The following is a 20,318-nucleotide window of genomic DNA, read 5'->3' as shown; positions in this document are numbered from 1 at the left end:
CTGCCCCTCACCCTTCTGCTCTATATGCCACTCCCACACCTTCCCAAAGGGCCATGTGGCACCTCTGGGCTACAGCGCTACTGTCCCATCATCACCCTGGTTCTGCCCACCCCACACGCGGGCTCCTTGTGTGCCATTTTTTCTTTTTCCCTTTCTTTCTTTTTTTTTTTTTTCCTACCTTCCACCTAGCCCTATACACCACTATGCCCCCATCTTGTTGGTCTCCAGGTCAGATTCCCCACCTGCCATCTACCTTTTTTAATTTATCTTTTCTTTTCTTTCTTCGCCCTGTAAAGTACTCTACCCCATCTCCCCTTTCTATTAGCTCTTGCCATGCTGCTGGAGCTAGAGTGTCCCCAGATGTGGTCCATTACTGCAACAGGGTCTACACTGAACCTCCCTCCTGCTGCATGACAACCAATTCCTGAATGATGGGAAGTTAGCCCAATCCACCTCTCATCTGACACTCTAGCCTATGCCAAGGTGCTGTGAATATTCCCAAACCTATGGACCAACATAGGAGGCAGAGAGCTCATTCCCAGTCCACCCTCAGCCACCTTGCAAATCAATGTACTGTGAAACAAGCTCACCCTGCCTGCTGCTGCCACATCTGCCCAGTCAAGGTGGCAAGAGCTATTCTGTCCACAGGTGAGCAAGCAGCAAGCCACACCTGGCCAACCTGCCCTGACATATCAAAACAAAAAGAAAAAGTAGAGTGAAACAAATGAGCATGCAATCAATAAATAAAGAAAATAATACCTTAATGTCTGGGAGACAGCAGACAATATCAAAACACATTAAAAAAAAAAAAAAAAAGGACATGAAGGATCCAGTGAATGACCAAAATAATGAATCAGATGAGCTTCTGGCACAAGAAAAGGCAGTGGAACTAACTGATATGAAATTCAAAAGACTAATATTTAGGGTTCTCTGATTAGGAAAGAAAGCAAAGAAAATACGGACAAAACCTAGGATAAAATAGACAAAGTCAAGGAAAAAACAGACAAATCCAATGAAAATATTGCAAAAATCAAAGAAAACACAGACAAAGCAATAGAAGAATTCAAGGAAAAAATACAAGGACAAAATGTCAAAGTAAGTAAACAATTAGAAATCATAGAAAAATAACAAACAGAAATCCAAAAGATAAACAACAAATTTCAGAAATTGACAAATCTATAGGCAGTTTTAGAAGCAAATTTGAAACAATGGAATACAGAATCCACAAGATTGAAGATGAATTCATGGATGCTACTTTGTTTGAGAAAAAAATCAGAGAAAAAATGAAGAAAACCTAAAAATTTATATGGGGCACAATCAGGAGCAAAAATTTGCATGTGATTAGAATTCCAGAACAGGGGAAGAAAATGGAAAACAGAGAAAATGGTTGAAGATTTGTTGGCAGAAAACTTCTGAAATATCATGAAAGACAAAAAGGTGATCATCTGAGAAGCTCAATTACCCTGGTATAGGATAGACCTCAAGAGAAAGTTACCAAGACATATCATAATTGCACTTGCCAAAACCAAAGACAAAGAAAGAATCCTGAGATAAGCACAAGAAAAGCAAAAAGTCATTTAAAAAGTGGAAACAGTAAGGTTAAGCTCTGATTCCTTTGCAGAAACTATTCAGGCAAGAAGGCAAAGGGATGACATATATGAAGCTTGAAAGACAAAAACTGCCAACCAAGAATAATATATCCTGCAAAACTCTCTCTCAAATATTATGGCAAAATTAGAACACTTCCAAATAGACAGAATTGAGGGAATCCATAAACACTAAACCAAACTTACAAGAAATATCAAAAGAGATTCTGTTAGAGAACAAACATCAGACAATAAACAGACTAGGACACACGACAGCATGAGTCAGATATCAACCTAAGTAAAGAACACTCCATAATAAACAAATTTAAAAAAAAAAATTAAAAGAGGGAAACAGAGACTTAAATCTATAAATGGTGACAACATAAAGACAGTAAAACGGGAGATAAGAGGTGGGACCAAGATGGCTGGCTAAGTAGAAGTTTCCACTTATCCCTCTTGCAACAAAGACTCAAAGAAAAAGTGAATCAATTACATACAGGACAATCTACTAACCCTGACCATAAAACACAGAACTAAGCAGTTGACCCGAGTGACAGGGGAGAGAAAAGCCACACACTGAAGCAGCAACTGCTTCCGGAGCCAGTGTGCCATGCCACAGCCTTGAGCTCTTGCAGTTCCCTGGTGCCAGAGTGGTGGGGCTGATTGTGGCTTACTGAGATGGAGCAAGCACAGATGCAGGCATAACCCTCAGGACCAACCTCAGAGGGGACCCAGGCAGCACACACAGGCTGCACACTGACGCAGCTGACAGGCAAATGAAAAACCATGGGGCAGTAGTGGCTGGTTTTGAAGCCTGGAGCGCAGCGTCCCAGATGGGAAACCTTGGCACTGGGCTTTAGACTAAGCGTGGAGGAGCTGATTGCAGCTTCCTGAGATGGTACAAGCATGGGACACAGCCTTAAACCTCTGGGGCAGTCTCAGTGGAGAACCAGCCAGCGCACACAAGCTACACGCCCCTCTGGAATCTCAGATAAAACAGCCCTCATCAAACAAGATAAGTAACTTTGCCTCTCTTGCCACCCTACTCTCTACTAACTATCTGATCCCTCTCATCCCTGCCCCAGCCGGCTTCATTAACATTGGAATTCCCTGGGCCAGAGAGTGAAGTGCACTGCCAGTTTTTTTTTTTTTTCTTCTTCTTCTTTCTTTTCTAACCCATTCTCTTGGCCTGAGAAAAGCAGCATTTAGCAATCAAAAGAAAAACCTTTCCCTGAATTCTCTAAACTGGAATAACAATACAGAACCAGCTCCATCCAGGCATAAGAGACCCACAGTCTTTGGCTTTCATCCCTACAGGGAACCAGGTGGCTATTATAATGCAAAGGCAATTTTGATAGAAATCTGACTGTGTTTTAGCTGAGCAGTGGAAAGGTAAGTTTTGGAGGTCAGATACCTCTCTACCTATTAAACAGAGCCCTCACTGACCCACACCAGGGAACAGAAGGCTGAGGCTACACCCACACCACCTGGCCACCTGCTAAAGGGGGCTGAGGATACTAATGCCTACTAATCAATAAAGGTACAAGCACTGGGTGCCTAAGGTACAGCTGCAGAGTCCACCCACCAGAGCGCTCTAGAGAATAGAGTCACTCTTAACCTCACTGACACTTGGGGAAGGCTGTCCGCATCCTGCCCTGCTCAGAGTGTGACCCTCTGCCACTACTAGAAACTGGCTCATGCAGCCATCACCACTACTCCTCTAAGTTAATAGGTGAGAGCCTATACCACACACTAGGTGACCCTGAGGACTAGGAAACCTGAGCTGATTCTATTCAAGAATAGTGACTGGGCTTATAAGGTCATATACCTGGTAACAGCTCAGACCAGCTGGTAACAGGACATAAGTGATTCAAAAGCTACAGCAATCAAGTTAGCACAATCTAGTAGCCTATCTGAGTGTATTGTAACAAAACAAAACAAGAAGATAAGACTCAGTGAGCAAATATAAAAGAAAATACTGCAATATCTTATAGATGGCTTGGAAACAACAATTGATGTCAAATCACATAAAGAAGCAGACCATGATTGCTTCTACAGACCCACGAATCAAAGAATCAAAATCATTCCCAGATGTAGATACATTCCTGGAATTGCCAGATGTAGAATATAAAAAACTAATATTCAGAATGCTTCAAGACATCAGGGATGACCTCAGAAATGAAATAAGGCAATCTACAAAGAAAGGCAAGGAACACACCAATAAAGGAGTTGAAGAAATCAAAAAGATTATTCAAGAACATAGTGAAAAAATTAATAAGCTGCAAGAATCCATAGAGAGACAGCATTCAGAAATCTAAAAGATTAACAATAAAATTACAGAATTAGACAACTCAGTAGGAAGTCAGTGGAGCAGAATAGAGGAATTGGAATGCAGAGTGCTGGAGCTGGAGAATAAGGCAACTGACACCAATATAGTTGAAGAAAAATCAGATAAAAGAATTTTTAAAAAATGAAGAAACCCTAAGAATCACGTGGGACTCTATAAAGAAGAATAACTTGCGTGTGATTGGATGTTCCAGAACATGGAGGGATAACAGAATATACACAGAGAATAGTTGAAGATCTGCTGGCAGAAAACTTCCCTGGCATCGTGAAAGATGAAAGGTTATCTATTCAAGATGCTCATCGAACCCAATACAAGATAGATCGCAAAAGAAAATCACCAAGATATATTACTATCAAACTTGCAAAAACCAAAGATAAAGAGAAAATTTTAAAAGCAGCTGGGGATAAAAGAAGTCACCTACAAAGGAGAATCCATAAGAATAAGTTCGGACTGCTCGGCAGAAACCATGCAGGCAAGAAGGCAATGGGATGACATATATAGAGTAATGAAAGAGAAAAACTGTCAGGCAAGAATCATATATCCAGCAAAACTCTCTCTCAAATATGCAGGTGAAATTAAGACATTTAGAGATAAACACAAGCTTAGAGAATTTGCAAAAACTAAACCAAAACTGCAAGAATTACTAAAGGATATTATATCAACACAACACAAGGTCATGGAACAAAACATCCTGATATCAACTCAGATAGGGAAATCACAAAAACAAAATAAGATTAATAAAAAAAAAAATGCTCAAAAGAGGTGATCATGGATATCATTATGTAAAAGCTCACAATAGTCAAAAAAAAAAAAGAGACTAAATACAGGAGGCATAGATCTTACATATGGAGAGGAAACTAAGGCGATGTAGGGTGATACAAGATAGGTTTTACTTAGAAAAATAGGGGTAAATATTGAGGTAACCACAAAGAGGTCTAACAATTCTGTACTTCAAAATAAAAACCAAGATAAACATAATGACACAAAAAAATTAATTCAACTACTATGGAAAGGAGGAACACACATTCTACAAAGAAAAACTTCTCAGCACAAAAAAGTGGAAAAATGAAATTGGCAACAACACACAAAAAAAGACATCAAAATGACAGCACTAAACTCATACTTTTCTATAACTACGTTGAACATAAATGGAATAAATGCACCAATAAAGATACAGAGAGTTGCAGACTGGATAAAAAAATACGTTCTGTCTATATGCTGCATACGAGAGACACGCCTTAGACTGAGAGGAACAAATAAACTAAAGCTCAAAGGATGGAATAAAATATATATATAGCAAACAACAATCAAAAAAGAGCAGGAGTGGCAATATTAATTTCTGAAAAAATAGACTTTAAAATTAAATACACCACAAAGGATAAAGAAGAACACTATATAGTGATTAAAGGGACAATGGACCAGGAAGATATAAACATATTAAATATTTATGCACCCAATGACAGGGCTCCAAGATACATAAAACAAACTGTAACAGAACTGAAAAGTGAGATAGACACCTCCACAATTGGAGTGGGAGATTTCAACACACCACTTTCGGTGAAGGAGAGGGCATCCAGTAAGAAGCTCAATAGAGACACAGAAGATCTAATTGCTACAATCAACCAACTTGACCTCATAGACTTATAGAGAACACTCCACCCAACAGCTGCAAAGTATACTTTCTTTTCTACTGCACATGGAACATTTTCTAGAATAGATCACAGATTAGGCCACAAAACAAGCCTTTGCAGAATCCAAAACATCAAAATATTACAAAGCATCTTCTCAGACCATAAGGCCATAAAAGTGGAAATCAATAATAGAAAAACCAGAGGAAAAAAACCAAATACTTGGAAACTGAACAATACCCTGCTCAAAAAAGACTGGGTTATAGAAGACATTAAGGAGGGAATAAAGAAATGCATAGAATGCAACGAGAATGAAAACACTTCCTATCAAAGCCTTTGGGACACACCAAAAGCAGTGCTCAGAGGTCAATTTATATGAATAAATGCACACATACATAAAGAAGAAAGAGCCCAAATCTGATGTCTTGAAGCATTCTGTTGTTGATAGTTTTTGTTAAGTCTTTATGCTTTTCTTGTATTTTATGTTGATGTGTAGGATTGTTAGTCCCCTTCGTGGTTCCCTTAATATTTACCCTTATTATTCTAAGTTTTATGTCTTTGTTTCTTTGTATAGCCTTGACTTTCTCTTCATATGCAAGATCTATAACTACATTTTTTAGTTCCTCTTTATTGTTTTAATGTTGTCATCTTTTACATAATGACATCGCTGTTTCCTTGTTTTGAGTTTTTTTTTTAATCTTGATTTATTTTTGTGATTTCCCTATATGGGTTGATACCTGGTTGCTCTGTCCTATATTCTATTCTTAGGTTGTTGTCTGATTTTCTGGAGGACACCCTTTAGTATTTCTTATAGTTTTGGTTTGGTTTTTGCAATTTCCCTAAACTTCTGTTTATCTGGAAATGTCTTAATTTTGCCTTCATATTTGAAGACAGTTTTACTAGATTTATGATTCTTGGCTGGCAATTTTTTTTTTTTTTCCTTCAAGGCTTTAGATATGTCATTCCATTTCCTTCTTGCCTGTTTGGTTTCTGCATTGACTATCCTTTGTAGGTGACTTTTGGTTTATCCCTATCCACTCTTAAAATTCTCTCTTTGTTTTTGGCAAGTTTGATCATAATATCTCTTGGTGACTTTCTTTTGGGATTTACCTTATGTAGGGTTCAATGAGCATCTTGATAGATATCTTCTCGTCTTTCATGATATCAGGGGAGTTTTCTGTCAACATATCTTCAAAAATTCTCTCTGTATTTTCTGTTATACATCCCTGTTCTTGTACTCCAATCACTCATAGGTTATTTCTCTTGATAGAGTCCCACATGATTCTTATGGTTTCTTCTTTTTTTTTCATTTTTTTTAACTGATTTTTCTTTGAATATATTAGTGCCAAGTGTTTTATCTTCAGTATCACTAATTCTGACCTCCACTTCCTCAATTCTGCTCCCCTAACTTTCTATTGAGTTGTCTAATTCTTAAATGTTATTGTTAATCTTGTGAATTTTTGATTGCTGTCTCTCTATGGATTCTTGCAGCTTATTAAATTTTTCATCATGCTCTTTAATAAAATCCTTAATTTCCTCGACTGCTTTATCTGTGTGTTTCTTCTCTTGTTCTGTGTTTTGCTTGATCCCTCTCCTGATCTCTTGAAGAGTTCTGTATATTAATCTTTTGTATTCTACCTCTGGTAATTCCAGGAATATCTCTTCGTCTGGAATATTCCTTGTTCCTTATTTTGGGAGCTTGTTGAAGCTATTGTGGTCTGTTTCTTTACGTGATTTGATACTGACTGTTGTCTCCAAGCCATCTATAAGTTATTGTGTTAATTTAATTTATGTTTGCTTACTGTGTCCTAGCTTCTTGCTTTGTTTTGTTTTGATATTCCCAAATAGGCTTCTCAAGTGAGCTAGCTTGATTATAGGTGGATTTGAAGCTCTAACGTCCTGTCACCAGATGGATAGAGCTATTACCATGTATAACAGCCTAGGAGTCAATTCGTTTTCTTGTATGTATTCAGCTAAGGTGTCCAGACAGTCTGTCACCAAGTGTGTGGTGCAGGCTCTCACTTACAGTCTTAGAGGTGCAGGGGTGATTGATGTAGGCACGAGTGTCTGGTTGCAGCAGGGGGTCACACTCTGAGCAAGGCAGAGGACAACTTTCCCCTGAGTGTCTGTGAGGAAAGCACGCCACTGTTCCCTAGACTGCACAGGCAGGTGGGCTCTACAGCCTGTCCATGGGCACCCAATGCTTTTGGCTGTAAGTACTGGAAGACATCAATTATCCCTGGACCCTTGTCACAGGTAGCTAGGTGGTGTAGGTGGAGCCACCAGTCCTCGGGCCTCTGATGTTTGTAGGTGAGGACCCTGTTTTATAGGCAGAGTGGTTTCAAACATCAAAAACTGGCCTCTCCACTACACAGCTGAAAACTTTGAAGTCAAACCTCAGACACATACACTGTTGCACTGGGCCAACAAGGCTCTAAGCTGCTAAAATGGGCCCACACAAGACCATGCCAGGGTGAAAGTCATTCAAAATCTGTGGACTGCTTGTGCCTGGACAGGAGCCGCTTCTGCCCTGAGTTCCCAGTTTATGGGAGTCAGCAGATTATTTTTTCCCCATTTGTTAATTTGTTCCTTCTCCAAGGCTGGGAGAATGGTTCAGGATGCACAGCAGAACATATCTCAGGCCCAGGGAAATTGACTGCCTCTGAAGCCAGCTCAGGGTCTGGGGTAGAGTGAGGAGGGATCAGATAAATGGGAAAGAGTTCTTTTGAAAGGGGTTCTTTTTGATCCATGTGGTAAATTAGATGCAAGTACTTATCTTCTGCTGAGAGCACTGTTCTTTGCTATTCCAGAGGCATGAGTAGAGTCTGTGTCACTCACTCTCTTTGTGGCAAATGCAAGCTAATGCTATCACTAGCCCTGCTGTGATTGCACCAGGGGATTGGGGCTGAGGGGTGTCGGTTCCCGCAGAGTCAGGTCCGGAAACTCCTTGCTGCTTCTGAACCGTCTCACACTCCTCCAGCTGCTCCAATTTCTTAACTTTGCCTTTAATGTTCAGGGCTCCTAGCTTGTCATATATATAATCGATTCACTCATTTGTCCTTGTCTTTGTTGTAACAGGGACCACAGGAAGCGTCTGACTACTCCACCATCTTGGCCCCACCTCTCTTGGTTGTACTTTTTCCAACACAGATTTGTTCATTCTTTTGGGAGTCTGTGGTGTATTCAATATACTTTGCCAACACCATAATTCAAAGGCATCAATTCTTCAGTCTTTCTTATTCATTGTCCATCTCTCACATGCATATGAGGTATTATTAAGGTAGGGCACATCTTAATGTTTATGGATTTTCTCTTTTGTAAAGTGCTTTTAGATGTCATTTGGTCAATTTTCTTTTGAAGTATTTGTTTTTATTCTTATTTATTTAATATTTTCTTTTATACTAGGCATGTGATCTCTTTGGCACTTATATATCTAGAAACTATTCCCATTCATTTTGTTTTTCACTCCTTGAATGTCCTTTGATAAATAGCAATTTAAATTTAATATAGTAAAATAAACCAATTTGAAGAAACAAATCAAAATTTTTGTGAATGAACAGACTGAAAATCAAATCACTTATAATTTACAAGATTTAAAACAAAGAAATAATTTCATTTCTGGTTAAGATTCAGTGGGTCACAGCAAACCAATGTTCCTTCTTCAACCACTAAGAAAATCAGGATACATTTAAAATATTTATATAATTTTTAGAGGCATCAAATATCTGTGAAAGAAAAATGATTGATAAGAATATTAAAATGTAAACTCATTTCTTAAGTCAGAGAACGACAACCCAAAAACAGGCTCACTCTTTAATGACTTACAGTCTTTTGCAATTACAAAAAATATTGCAATATAGATTTACTGGATAATTTTATATGTGTGCACGTTTTGTTGACTCCAAGACTAATTAACCCAAAAACCCACTGGTGTCAAGTAGACTCCAACTCAGGTGACTTCATGTGTTACACAGTAGAACTGTTCTATATAGCTTTCTTGACTGTACTCTTAATAGAAGCAGATCACCAGACCTTTCTTTTGCTGTGTTACAGGGTGGGTTCAAACTGCCAAAATTTGATTAGTAGTGAAGTTCAAACCATGTATGCCACAAAACACTAAATACAACTGTGATATTAGTCAATGATGTCCAATTCTTCTCCACAGGATTTGAATTTTTCACTTCTCCAAGAAGTATATAAAAATGAATCTTTTCACAAGAAATTGAATGTTTTTATATACTAATTTCTGTGTAATTTAAAATTTCACTATTTTTTATGCAGTTGAATGCCTTTTCATATGTTTAAGGGATGATTTTACTCTTTTTTATGTGAAGCTTTATATGTTTGGCCCATTTTTCTGTTTGTAGTTTTCACTTTTCCTTAATACTCAAAAATACTTTATAAGGGAAATTAGCACTTTATCTGAGGTGTGATCTACAGTTATTTTCCGAACTTTATTAACCATATTTTGGCATGACTTTTTATGCTTGTTTATATAAATATAAATAAATAAATAAATTTTTTAAATTTATAATATAGGGAGCTATTTAATTTTTCATAATTGGATTTTTAAAAATAATTTGTGTCCTACATTCTAAAATTTTAGTCATAACTAGATAAATTTTCCTTACCTTAAAATCATACTTAAAAAAAATTCTTTCTCTTAGAATTATTTTGTTAATTTTCTGAAATATTTAAACTAGTATACCATTTGGAGTCTTTCCTGCTATAGTATAAAGCACTAGTGAAAATGTATCTTTTTTTCTACAAGACTGCCCAATTATCCCAATAGAGTTAATTTTAAAAGTCCATATTTCAGCTATTTCATTTGCTATTTTTATTATAAAATACATTCTCATTTGTATTTGAGTCTTCCATTTATGGCATCAGAAGATCACGTTAATAATGCACAATATAACCGTGATCATATTATGAGACTTTAGAATTCCCCTTTAGCTTAGTTACTTCTGGGCTGTGCACCTACTGTAGCACAGACCTGGCTGGCATTTCACTCCATTGCTGTGCTCTGCCACACCTGATTCCTATGGGAGGCCTTTCTTACCACATACTCTTAACTCAACTTCCATGATTTCAAGGTCATAGTTCCTGATACCTTTCAATTAACTTCCCCAATCACTCTCCGTAATTATATTATAGGGAGTTCCCTTTCCTGTAGCTAGATGATACGTACATAGATAGACAGGTACGTAGATAGATACTTTAAACAATCTTTAGGTTTGTAGTGGAAATATATATAATCTCCTACTAACCTCAAGGATGGAGGTAATTATAAACACTTAGGAATCACTATTTACTAAGTAATAGGAAGTAAAATCTTATTTTCACAAGACGAAATTTGGCTTCAAGTCAATATTCCTAAACCACCTAAGAGTCACTCAGATATGAAGTCTTGAAGGGGAAGTATTTTATAAAAATAGACTACTGACCTGGAGTCTTGCCCTAACATCGGCTGGAATTATATCAGCATCTCATTTTTTCCTAAATGAAGTTTAATAGGATTCACATCCTAAAAATGGGTTCACAGAGGAAATGAAATTGGGGAAGGATGATGGACTATTGTAAACAAAATAAGAGTTCCCTTGTGGTGATTAATTTTGGGGCCAAAATTAAAAAAAAAAAAAAAACCCACTGCCATTGAGTCGATTCCAACTCATAGCGAACCTATAGGACAGAGTAGAACTGCCTCTTATGGTTTCCAAGGAGTGCCTGGTGGATTCGAACTGCTGACCTTTTGGTCAGCAGCCATAGCTCTTAACAACTATGCCACCAGGGTTTCCAAAATTAAGAAAGAAAAAAAAGTTTTGAACTAGATTAAATATATTCAACAGCCAGCCCTCAGTTTGCCCAGGGAGTCTTGAAGAAATAAATTTTTTATTATAAGATTTGTAGGTAAAAATCTTCTTTGTTGTCAGAACATTTTTTACAACTCTTACAGAGGCCAGCCTCTGAATTTGGATCAAGGCTCCCACTTCAGAGGAGAAAATAAGCAAAACAACTTGAGGAAAATGTGACTGGAGTTCAGCCTCAGAGGAACAGAGGGCCCATATGAAGCAGTCATAGTAGATAAGGGAAGAATTGGATTTGGATCAATCTTGAATGGCTTCCAATGGTATTACTCAGTTTAGGACAACCCAGGACCTTATTCAAGTCTAAGAAATAAGACCTTCTGCACACTCTATTCCATTGAGAGGTGGCAAGGAAGAGTATTCTGGGTAGAGCGAGAACTACCTGGGAAAATAAATAAATCAAGTCAGAGAGTGCCAAAGAGATTTGTTTAATTAGAAATTTACCTGTGTCAGCGGGAGAAGATCCCACAGGATGGAGAGAACTATTTTATTTGATTTAAGGAACACTCCATGTTCAAAATAAACAGTGTTTTACAGATGGATTACGTACCATCGATGAAAGAAGGTGTTTCAGCCAAAGTAATTTAAATACATAAAATGTAAACTCTCTTCAGTGAGGAAGAAACAAGGTTATCACAAACCAAAACACAAATCCACTGCACTCAAGTAGATTACTATCCAAAGGGACCCTTCAGGACAGAGTAAAACTGCCCTATCATGCTTCCAAGGCTATAAATCTTTAAGGAATCTGACGGCCACAACTTTCTCATATGGAGCAGATGGTGGGCTCTAACTGCAGACCTTTTGGGTAGCAGACAAGCACTTTAACCACAGCACCTTCAGGTCTCCTCTTATCCAAAATAAGAAAGGTAAATATGTAATATTTAATTAATATTCAACTTTAGTTCATGGTATTATTAAAATTAATGTTTAATAGCAAATGTACTGTTTTACTAAAGCAGCTCATTTATATTTCTGACTCTATTAAATATAATTTACCTTAAACAATGATTTTAAATAGTGATATTAATAACTTTGAAACTCTGCCAATTTGAAAAATTGCTATGTTTTTGTAAGAATACTAAATAATATTATAGGAAAACTTCATTTCTAGCAAAGACTTTGTAGCAAATAAGCATTATATTTATGCATTTTAGTTCTGATATTTTAATAAGACATTTAAAATAAAACATTCTATGAAATAAATCTACAAACATTGAGGAATCCAAGAAACATTTATTTTAAAGAAAATAATATTTTTATGTTAAAGAATTCATAAAATAATATAAAGTTTTAAGTTCATATTGTTTTTCAAGTTAATTTTAAGGTTTACATTTCTAATTTATGTCAAAAATATAAACACAGCTGAGGTTTAGGTAGATTGGGGGCATTGACAATGACTAATACTTAACTGAATCAGAATCTTGTTAACCAAAGCCAAACTCATTGCCTTCAAGTGGATTCTGACTCATAACCACCCTCCAGGATAGAATAGAACTGCCTCACAGGGTTCCCAAGGCTGTAAATCTTTACAAAAGCAGACTGTCACATCTGCCTCTCACAGAGTGGCTGGTGGATTTGAACCAACGACCTTTTGATTAGCAGCTGAGCAACCGGGACTCCGCCACTGCACAACCGGGACTCCTTCAGTTTTGTTACGTATTCCTTAATCATTTGGATTTTTTTCTAGGGAATGGCTGCTCAGATTTCAAATAAAAACATGATACCATCAAGTTTTATTTCCCTTTAAATAATAACAACTTAAACATTTTCAAGCAAGAATAGTAACATAGATAGTTTTGGGAGAACATACAGGGTAAATCTCTGCTCTTTCTACCCTGTTCTCTTGAGGAAAACACAGACAAATCTTATATAATATTACACATGGATAATTTCATCACCAAAAAGTTGAGTTTGTACAATTAAAAATGTTGTTTCTTTTAGCACTCACAGTCATTTTATTTAATTAACAAGAATTATTTTTTATTAAATGCTATCATTCAAAATACATAAAGATTTGTTTCTTTTGATCTTAATTCTTCTCTCCCTCTTAAGGGTAATGCTTTCATTTTAATAATGGAAACCCTGATGGTGTAGTGGTTAAGTGCTATGGCTGCTAACCAAAGAGTTGGCAGTTCGAATCCGCCAGGCGCTTCTTGGAAACTCTATGGGGCAGTTCTACTCTGTCCTATAGCGTCGCTATGAGTCGGAATTGACTTGACGGCACTGGGTTTTATTCCTTTATCTTAGTTCAGAATCAAATCCTGAGTACCACATTAGGTATACACCCATTTTCTGGGATCTGTATTGATTTCAAGTAGTACAATAGTCACAACCTTTACCACTCAGATCGTTTAGTACCAGTAAAAGAAAATGCACGCAAAGGCTATTACCCTAATTGCAATTCTAAGTGCTGAGCAGTGATGGGTACTATAGGTGCTACATGTCCACAAAGCAGAGATAATGATATAAATCCAAATATTGGCAGAGAATTCATGGAGAAATTGCACCTTTTGAGTTGAAAGTTTTGGAGTTTGTAACATTTTGATAATTCCTTTTAAGATCTCACTTCATTCCCTTAGTAATCCTGTGATAGAAAAGGAAAATATATTAGAGAGTATTGTACATGTTGTATAACGACAGTAAAATCATCATCATCCTGAAGTTGCCATCGGCCTCAGGTCAAGCCAAAGCCTTCTCTGCCTGCTCGTCTCATCTTATGGTTGTGGTATTATTCTTTGGATCAGGTGTTATTGCTACTTAAGACCCAACACTAGACACTCAGAGGGAACTGACAAAATACTTTCTCTTTTCTACACTGTGCTAGTAAAACTTTAGTTTTAATAATAATTAGAATAAATGGATGATAATAGTAAGTATTGATAACAATAGCAATAATAGATAACAATAGTAAGAGGCTTTATAAATGCCAGAACTTCTTCAAGATTTTTTACTTATATTAAATGATTTCTTTTACTTAACAACACTTAATGTTGATATAGTCACTAGTCATTTTACAGCATAGAAAATGTGACATGGAAAGATTAATAAACATACAAGATGTCATCACACAGCTAGATGTTGGAGCTACAATTCAATTTTAGTCCATCTGGGAGATATTGATCTATAACCATGGCACAGAGTAGTGGTGGCACAGTGTTTAAGCACTTGGCTGTAATAAGAAGGCCAACAGTTCAAACTCTCCGTCTACTCAGTGGAATAAAGATATGGCAGTAGTCTTCCCTAAAGATTTAGAGCCTTAAAAACCCTATGGGGCAGTTCTACTGTGACCTATAGTGTAGCTATGAGTTGGAATTGACTCCTTAGCAATGTTTTTTTTTTTTTTTTTTTTTTTTTAACCATGGCACCATGCTTCTTCTCTACTTGGTTTACAAGATGCAAACCCGTTAGGGTGGAGAGGTGTAAATCAGGGTGAGACAAGAGGCACCTTGCCTCTTGCAAAATTTAAGGAGGCATTTACTTTCAGGATTGTGCAAGTGCAAGAGAGACTAAGCCTCCTTAAATTTTGCACCTTAGGAGCTTCACTAATTAGTCCTTATCTTGGCCCTGACTAAAGACAATGGTGGGAAAACAATATCCAACAATGGAACTCAAAATCGCTATCAAGTACTTAACTAGGCAATCTGTTAAATCCTAGGGCTACAGGCTTAAAGAACATATTATCATAATAATAATTATAGACGCATAACTAAAAAGAAATCAGCTTAAAATTGGTAAGTAGGAGATACAGTTTACCAATATTATCTCATTTAATTCTCACAAAGAGGTAACAGAAACTTTAAATAATAGCTTGATATCGCAAAGATAATAAATCATTGAGAAAGGGGTCAAACTCATCCATTAAAAAAAAAAGATGCTTATTTGGAGTCACAAAATCTATATGCAATTGGTCAAATTATCCACACTTAGTGAGTCTCAGTATCTTTATATGTAAAGAAAAGTGAGTTTAGAAACAGTTACCTAAATTGTTTTTTGAGAAGCAACAAACATAATCTCGGGTTCACAGACCACAATGGGTATAACAACAGCCAACATCATTCCTCCTACTGTCCCACATATAACACAGGTAACGAATATCCTCCTACTACCCCTGCTTTTCCAGGGAGACCACTTTTATTAGTAGTATCTGAATCAATGTTCCTGGACAATTTCCCTGAATAAAATCCTCTTATCTTGCCCACTTAACATCCTACTGAAAGATAATTGTTTTATTCCCATATGCAAAATGAAATACTCTCACACTTTTCTTTCTAAACGACCTAATGTGAACTGTATTATAAGAACTTATATGCTTAAAGGTGGCTTGGTGGCACAGTAGTTAACTGTCCAGCTGCTAACCAAAAGATTGATAGTTCAAGACTACCAGTGGCTCCTTGGAAACCCTATGTGGTAATTCTACTTGTCCCTATAGAGTAGCTGTGAGGCAGAATTGACTCAATGGCAATGGTATGGGTATATGCTTAAAATCATCAGGGATGGGAGAAGGGAATGTTGAAACAGGCAGTTGAAAATGTGTGTTAGAAGTTGGCTTATGACATAGTGTTTGAGAAGCTTGACTGAGAAAATGCATAGAGAAGTACAATAGGATTGTCAAGATGTGTAATTAATTAAAGTGAGGTGAGATGGCAAAGCTGAGGGCCCATCTTCAGCAGTTACCAATTGCTCCAGTGCCTGTGCTGAGTCAGGTATAGCTTGATCTATCCTGGGCTGTGCTTCCAAAGTATAAGGAAGTGATCTTAAAATAAATGTGAGGGGACTGTTTACTGTGATTTAATAGGAGGACGTGGGACATACATAAATAGTATCATTCTTAAAGTGCAAACCATTGCGGTGATCATAAAATCCAACCCAGACCCCTCAGTACACCTTAGAGAAGAGGCAAAGGGATACAGGTAGGCAAAGGAAATACCCACGTAAAGTTACCTTTTCTACAGATGAATCATCAAGGAAAACCACCACAAGATAATCTAACTGAAATCATTGAATTTGTTCTCTTGGGCTTTGCTGACATGCCCCATCTCCAGTGGCTTCTTTTTGGATTGTTTTTAATCATCTGTATCATTATCCTGATGAGCAATGGCACCATATTTCTAATAACAAAAATGGATCCTGCTCTCCAGAGCCCTATGTATTTTTTCCTGGCAAACTTTTCCTTCTCAGAAATGTGGTATGTATCAACTACTCTCCCTAGAATGCTAATTAATATTGGGACTCAGAGAAGAAGAATTCCCTTAGTTGCCTGTGCTACACAGATGAGCTTTTTCCTTCTGTTCAGAGGCATAGAATGTTTGCTCCTGGCAGTGATGGCCTATGACCGCTATGTGGCCATTTGTAACCCTCTGCACTATCCTCGAGTCGTGAACCACAGGGTCTGCATTCAGTTGGTGACTGGCTGCTGGACCATTGGAATCCCTCTCACTATCGGGCATACATATCAAACTTTCTCTCTTCCATTTTGTGGATCTAAACTAATTAACCACTTCTGTGACATTCCCCCAATACTCAAACTGACTTGTGGGGACACCTTTGTAAATGAGATGTTGGTGTACGTAGTTGCTGTGTTATTTGCTGTGGTTCCATTTCTGTTGATACTTGGCTTCTACAGTAAAATCATCTCCATCATCCTGAAGTTGCTATCAGCCACAAGTCAAGCCAAAGCCTTCTCTACCTGCTTGTCTCATCTAATGGTTGTGGTGTTATTCTTTGTATCAGGGATTATTGCCTACTTAAGACCCAACACTAGACACTCAGAGGGAATTGACAAAATACTTTCTCTTTTCTATACTATCCTAACTCCTCTATGTTTAATCCCATGATATATATTCTAAGGAACAGGATGTCATAATGGCACTGAGAAAATTGCTATGTAAGTAATTCACTTCATTAAAGAATGAGTGAAATGTATAAGAATTGCTTTCTTATGTATTTTTAATTAAATTTCAAAAAATGTATACTTTTAACATATCTTGTGTTATGGATTGAATTGTGCCACCGAAAAAATGTGTGTCAACTTAGCTAGGCTATGATTCTCAGTGTTGTGTGATAGTCCACCACTTTGTTTTATGAGTCAGAAACTTCTAGAAGGCTATTTGTTTGTTTTGGTGATTTTCCCGTGTTGTAAATCCTACCTCTACGATGTTAACGAGGCAGGATTAGAGGCAATAATGTTAATGAGGCAGGGCTCAATCTACAACATTAGGTTACACCTTGAGTCAATCTCTTTTGAAATAAGAGAAGCTAGCATAGAGACAGGGGACTTCCTACCACCAAGATTGAAAAACGAGTAGGGGAACATATTCTTTGGACCTGGGGTCCCTGCACTGAGAAGCTTCTAGACCAGGGGAAAATTGATGACAAGGACTTTACCCCAAAGACAGCAGAGAGGGAAATCTTCCCCTACAGCTGCATCTCTGAATTTGGAGTTCTAGCCTCCTTGACTGTGAGAGAACAAATTTCTCTTTGTTAAGCTACATACTTGGGGTATTTCTGTTATAGCAGCACTAGATTACTAAGACTTCTTGTCTTTCCAAACAATCATTCCCAAGTTAAAAATCTCTTGTAATGTTGTCAGAACTTTCTGGTCAAATTATATAAGTAGTATATATGTTTAAAAAAAAACAAAACCAAATCATTATATTGGTAATTCTATAATTTCATTGTTCAATGTCCTTTCTCAATAAGAATTTTTGCTCAGGCTGATTTATTTTAGTGAGTTGTAATTTATAATCTATTATATCACTTAGCATAAAACTTATTCATTTCCATGAGTGTCCATACAGTTGTGACACCCATTTTAAAAACTAGATTTGAAATATGCATTAATTAAAACTATAAAGTGTTTCTTAGGTATCCATGGGGGTTGGTTACAGGGCCCCCACAAATACCAAAATCCATGGATGCTCAAGCCCATTATATAAAATGATACAATATTTGCATATAACCTATGCAGAAACTTCTATATACTTTAAATCATTTCTAGGCTGCTTATAATGCCTAATACAATGCAAATGCTATGTAAATATTTGTTATACAGTGTTGTTTAGGGAATAGTGACAAGACACGAGGTGAACGATGCTCAGACAACAAGTGCTGAAGAGAGAGACTGAGGATCTGTGACGTGGTGGAAGGCTACAGCTAGCTGGGTATGCCTACACATCATTTCATTTGCATGGATTCAGTGTAGTCCTGGCACAATAACAATAATAATATAGTCTCTATGATAAACCTGGAAAAGCCTCTCTTAAGAAGTAACATTTGAACTGAGTCCTAAATAGAAGGAGTAACTAAAGAACATTTTAAGCAGATGCAAAAGCAAAGGAAGAGTGTTAAGTTTTACACTCTTAGAGTCCTAAAGAACAAATAGTCTGGGGAAAAAAAAAATGTGTTAGCAGATGAACATAGAAATAAAGGTAGCAGCTGAGTTATATAGCAGTTTTCAATCCCTGGTAAGAAATTTGAATTATCCAAAATACTATGGGAATCCATGCAAGTGCTTTATATTTTCTGCAGAGAACACTTTGGCTGGTAGAATCTACCAGCCACTACTTGAGACAGTTCTACTATTGCCTACAGGGTTACTATGAGCAGGAATCGATTCACAGGCAAGGGGTTTGGTTTAATGCTTTTTGTTTGTTGGTTGGTTTATTTGTTTTACTAGAAAACAATCAAGGAATAATTAGAAATGCAAATATCGTAGAAAAACAGCGTAGAGGTTGGTGAGTGTGCTAACGAATCTTTCAAGTCTTTAAATCACTTAAGGCTGTAAACCCAGCCTTGAAACAAGAATCAGATGAGATGGAAGCATATTAAGTAGATGTCTACTGCATTCTGGGATGGTATTTGATATTCTATATACATGTATATGTGTGTGTGTGTGTGTGTGTGTGTGTGTGTGTATATATATATAAACCAAACCCAGTGCCGTCAAGTCGATTCCGACTCATAGTGACCCTGTGGGACAGAGTAGAACTGCCCCATAGAGTTTCCAAGAAGTGTCTGGTGGATTTGAACTGCATTTGTCCCTTGGTATCAGAGGTAGATTTTTTTCAGGACCCTTGCTGATACCAAAATCTGAAGATGCTCAAATACATTTTACAAAATGGCGTAGTTTTTCATATAATATATACATATCCTCCAATATACTTTAAGCCATCTCTAGATTACCTATAATACCTAATACAATGTAACGTCAATGTAAATAGTTGGTATACAGTACTGTATTGTTTAGGGATTAATGCCAAGACAAGGGGCAAACTGCTCAAACAATGAGTCCTGGAGAGATAGACTGAGAATCTGTGAAATTCTGAGAGGCTATGTCAGGGAATGCCTACATATAAATTCACTTGCATGAATTTAGCATGGTGCTCTGAGTGTGGCAAATTCAAATTTTGCTTTCTGGAACTTTGTTTTTTTTTTTCTCTCTCTTCTGAGTGTATTTAATCTCAGAAAGTTGAATCCGTGGATGCTGAATTCACAGACACAGAGGGTCAACTAGTGTATATATATATATATATATATTTTGTATTATTTATTAAAAATGGTAATTATATATATTTATTGTATATGTATGTTTGTGTACATATGTGTATCTATCTAGGTATCTATCTATCTATTTGCCCTGGTAGTACAGTGGTTAAAGGACTCTGCAGATAACAAAAAATGGTCAACAGTTCAAACCCACCAACCACTCTGCAGGAGAATGATGTGGCAATCTGTAAAGATTTACAGCCTTGGAAACCCTACGGAGCAATTCTACTTTGTTCTATATGGTCTCTATGAGTTGGAATAGACTCACTGGCTATGGGTTTGGTTTTGGTATATATATATATATATATATACACACACACATATATACATGTGTATAAAAAAA

The 20,318-nt window shown here is 37.0% G+C and overlaps 1 protein-coding gene across 1 annotated transcript; it reads left to right on the top strand.

Moving 5' to 3' along the window:
- The first annotated feature begins 16,383 nt into the window (after positions 1–16,383).
- Positions 16,384–17,265, top strand: LOC126063736 (olfactory receptor 10AG1-like). The gene has a single exon (XM_049862130.1). It carries the CDS (start codon positions 16,384–16,386, stop codon positions 17,263–17,265), a length of 882 nt encoding a protein of 293 aa, XP_049718087.1.
- Positions 17,266–20,318: the final 3,053 nt, after the last annotated feature.

This window comes from Elephas maximus, chromosome 20 (genome assembly GCF_024166365.1).
Source record: "Elephas maximus indicus isolate mEleMax1 chromosome 20, mEleMax1 primary haplotype, whole genome shotgun sequence".
Taxonomy (NCBI): Eukaryota; Metazoa; Chordata; class Mammalia; order Proboscidea; family Elephantidae; genus Elephas; species Elephas maximus.
The sequence above is the reverse complement of the archived record's forward strand: the minus strand, read 5'-3'. Positions and strand labels throughout refer to the sequence as shown.

Coding starts and splice junctions, on each gene's coding strand:
- LOC126063736 (XM_049862130.1), top strand. CDS start 16,384: ATGAATCATCAAGGAAAACCACCACAAGATAATCTAACTGAAATCATT.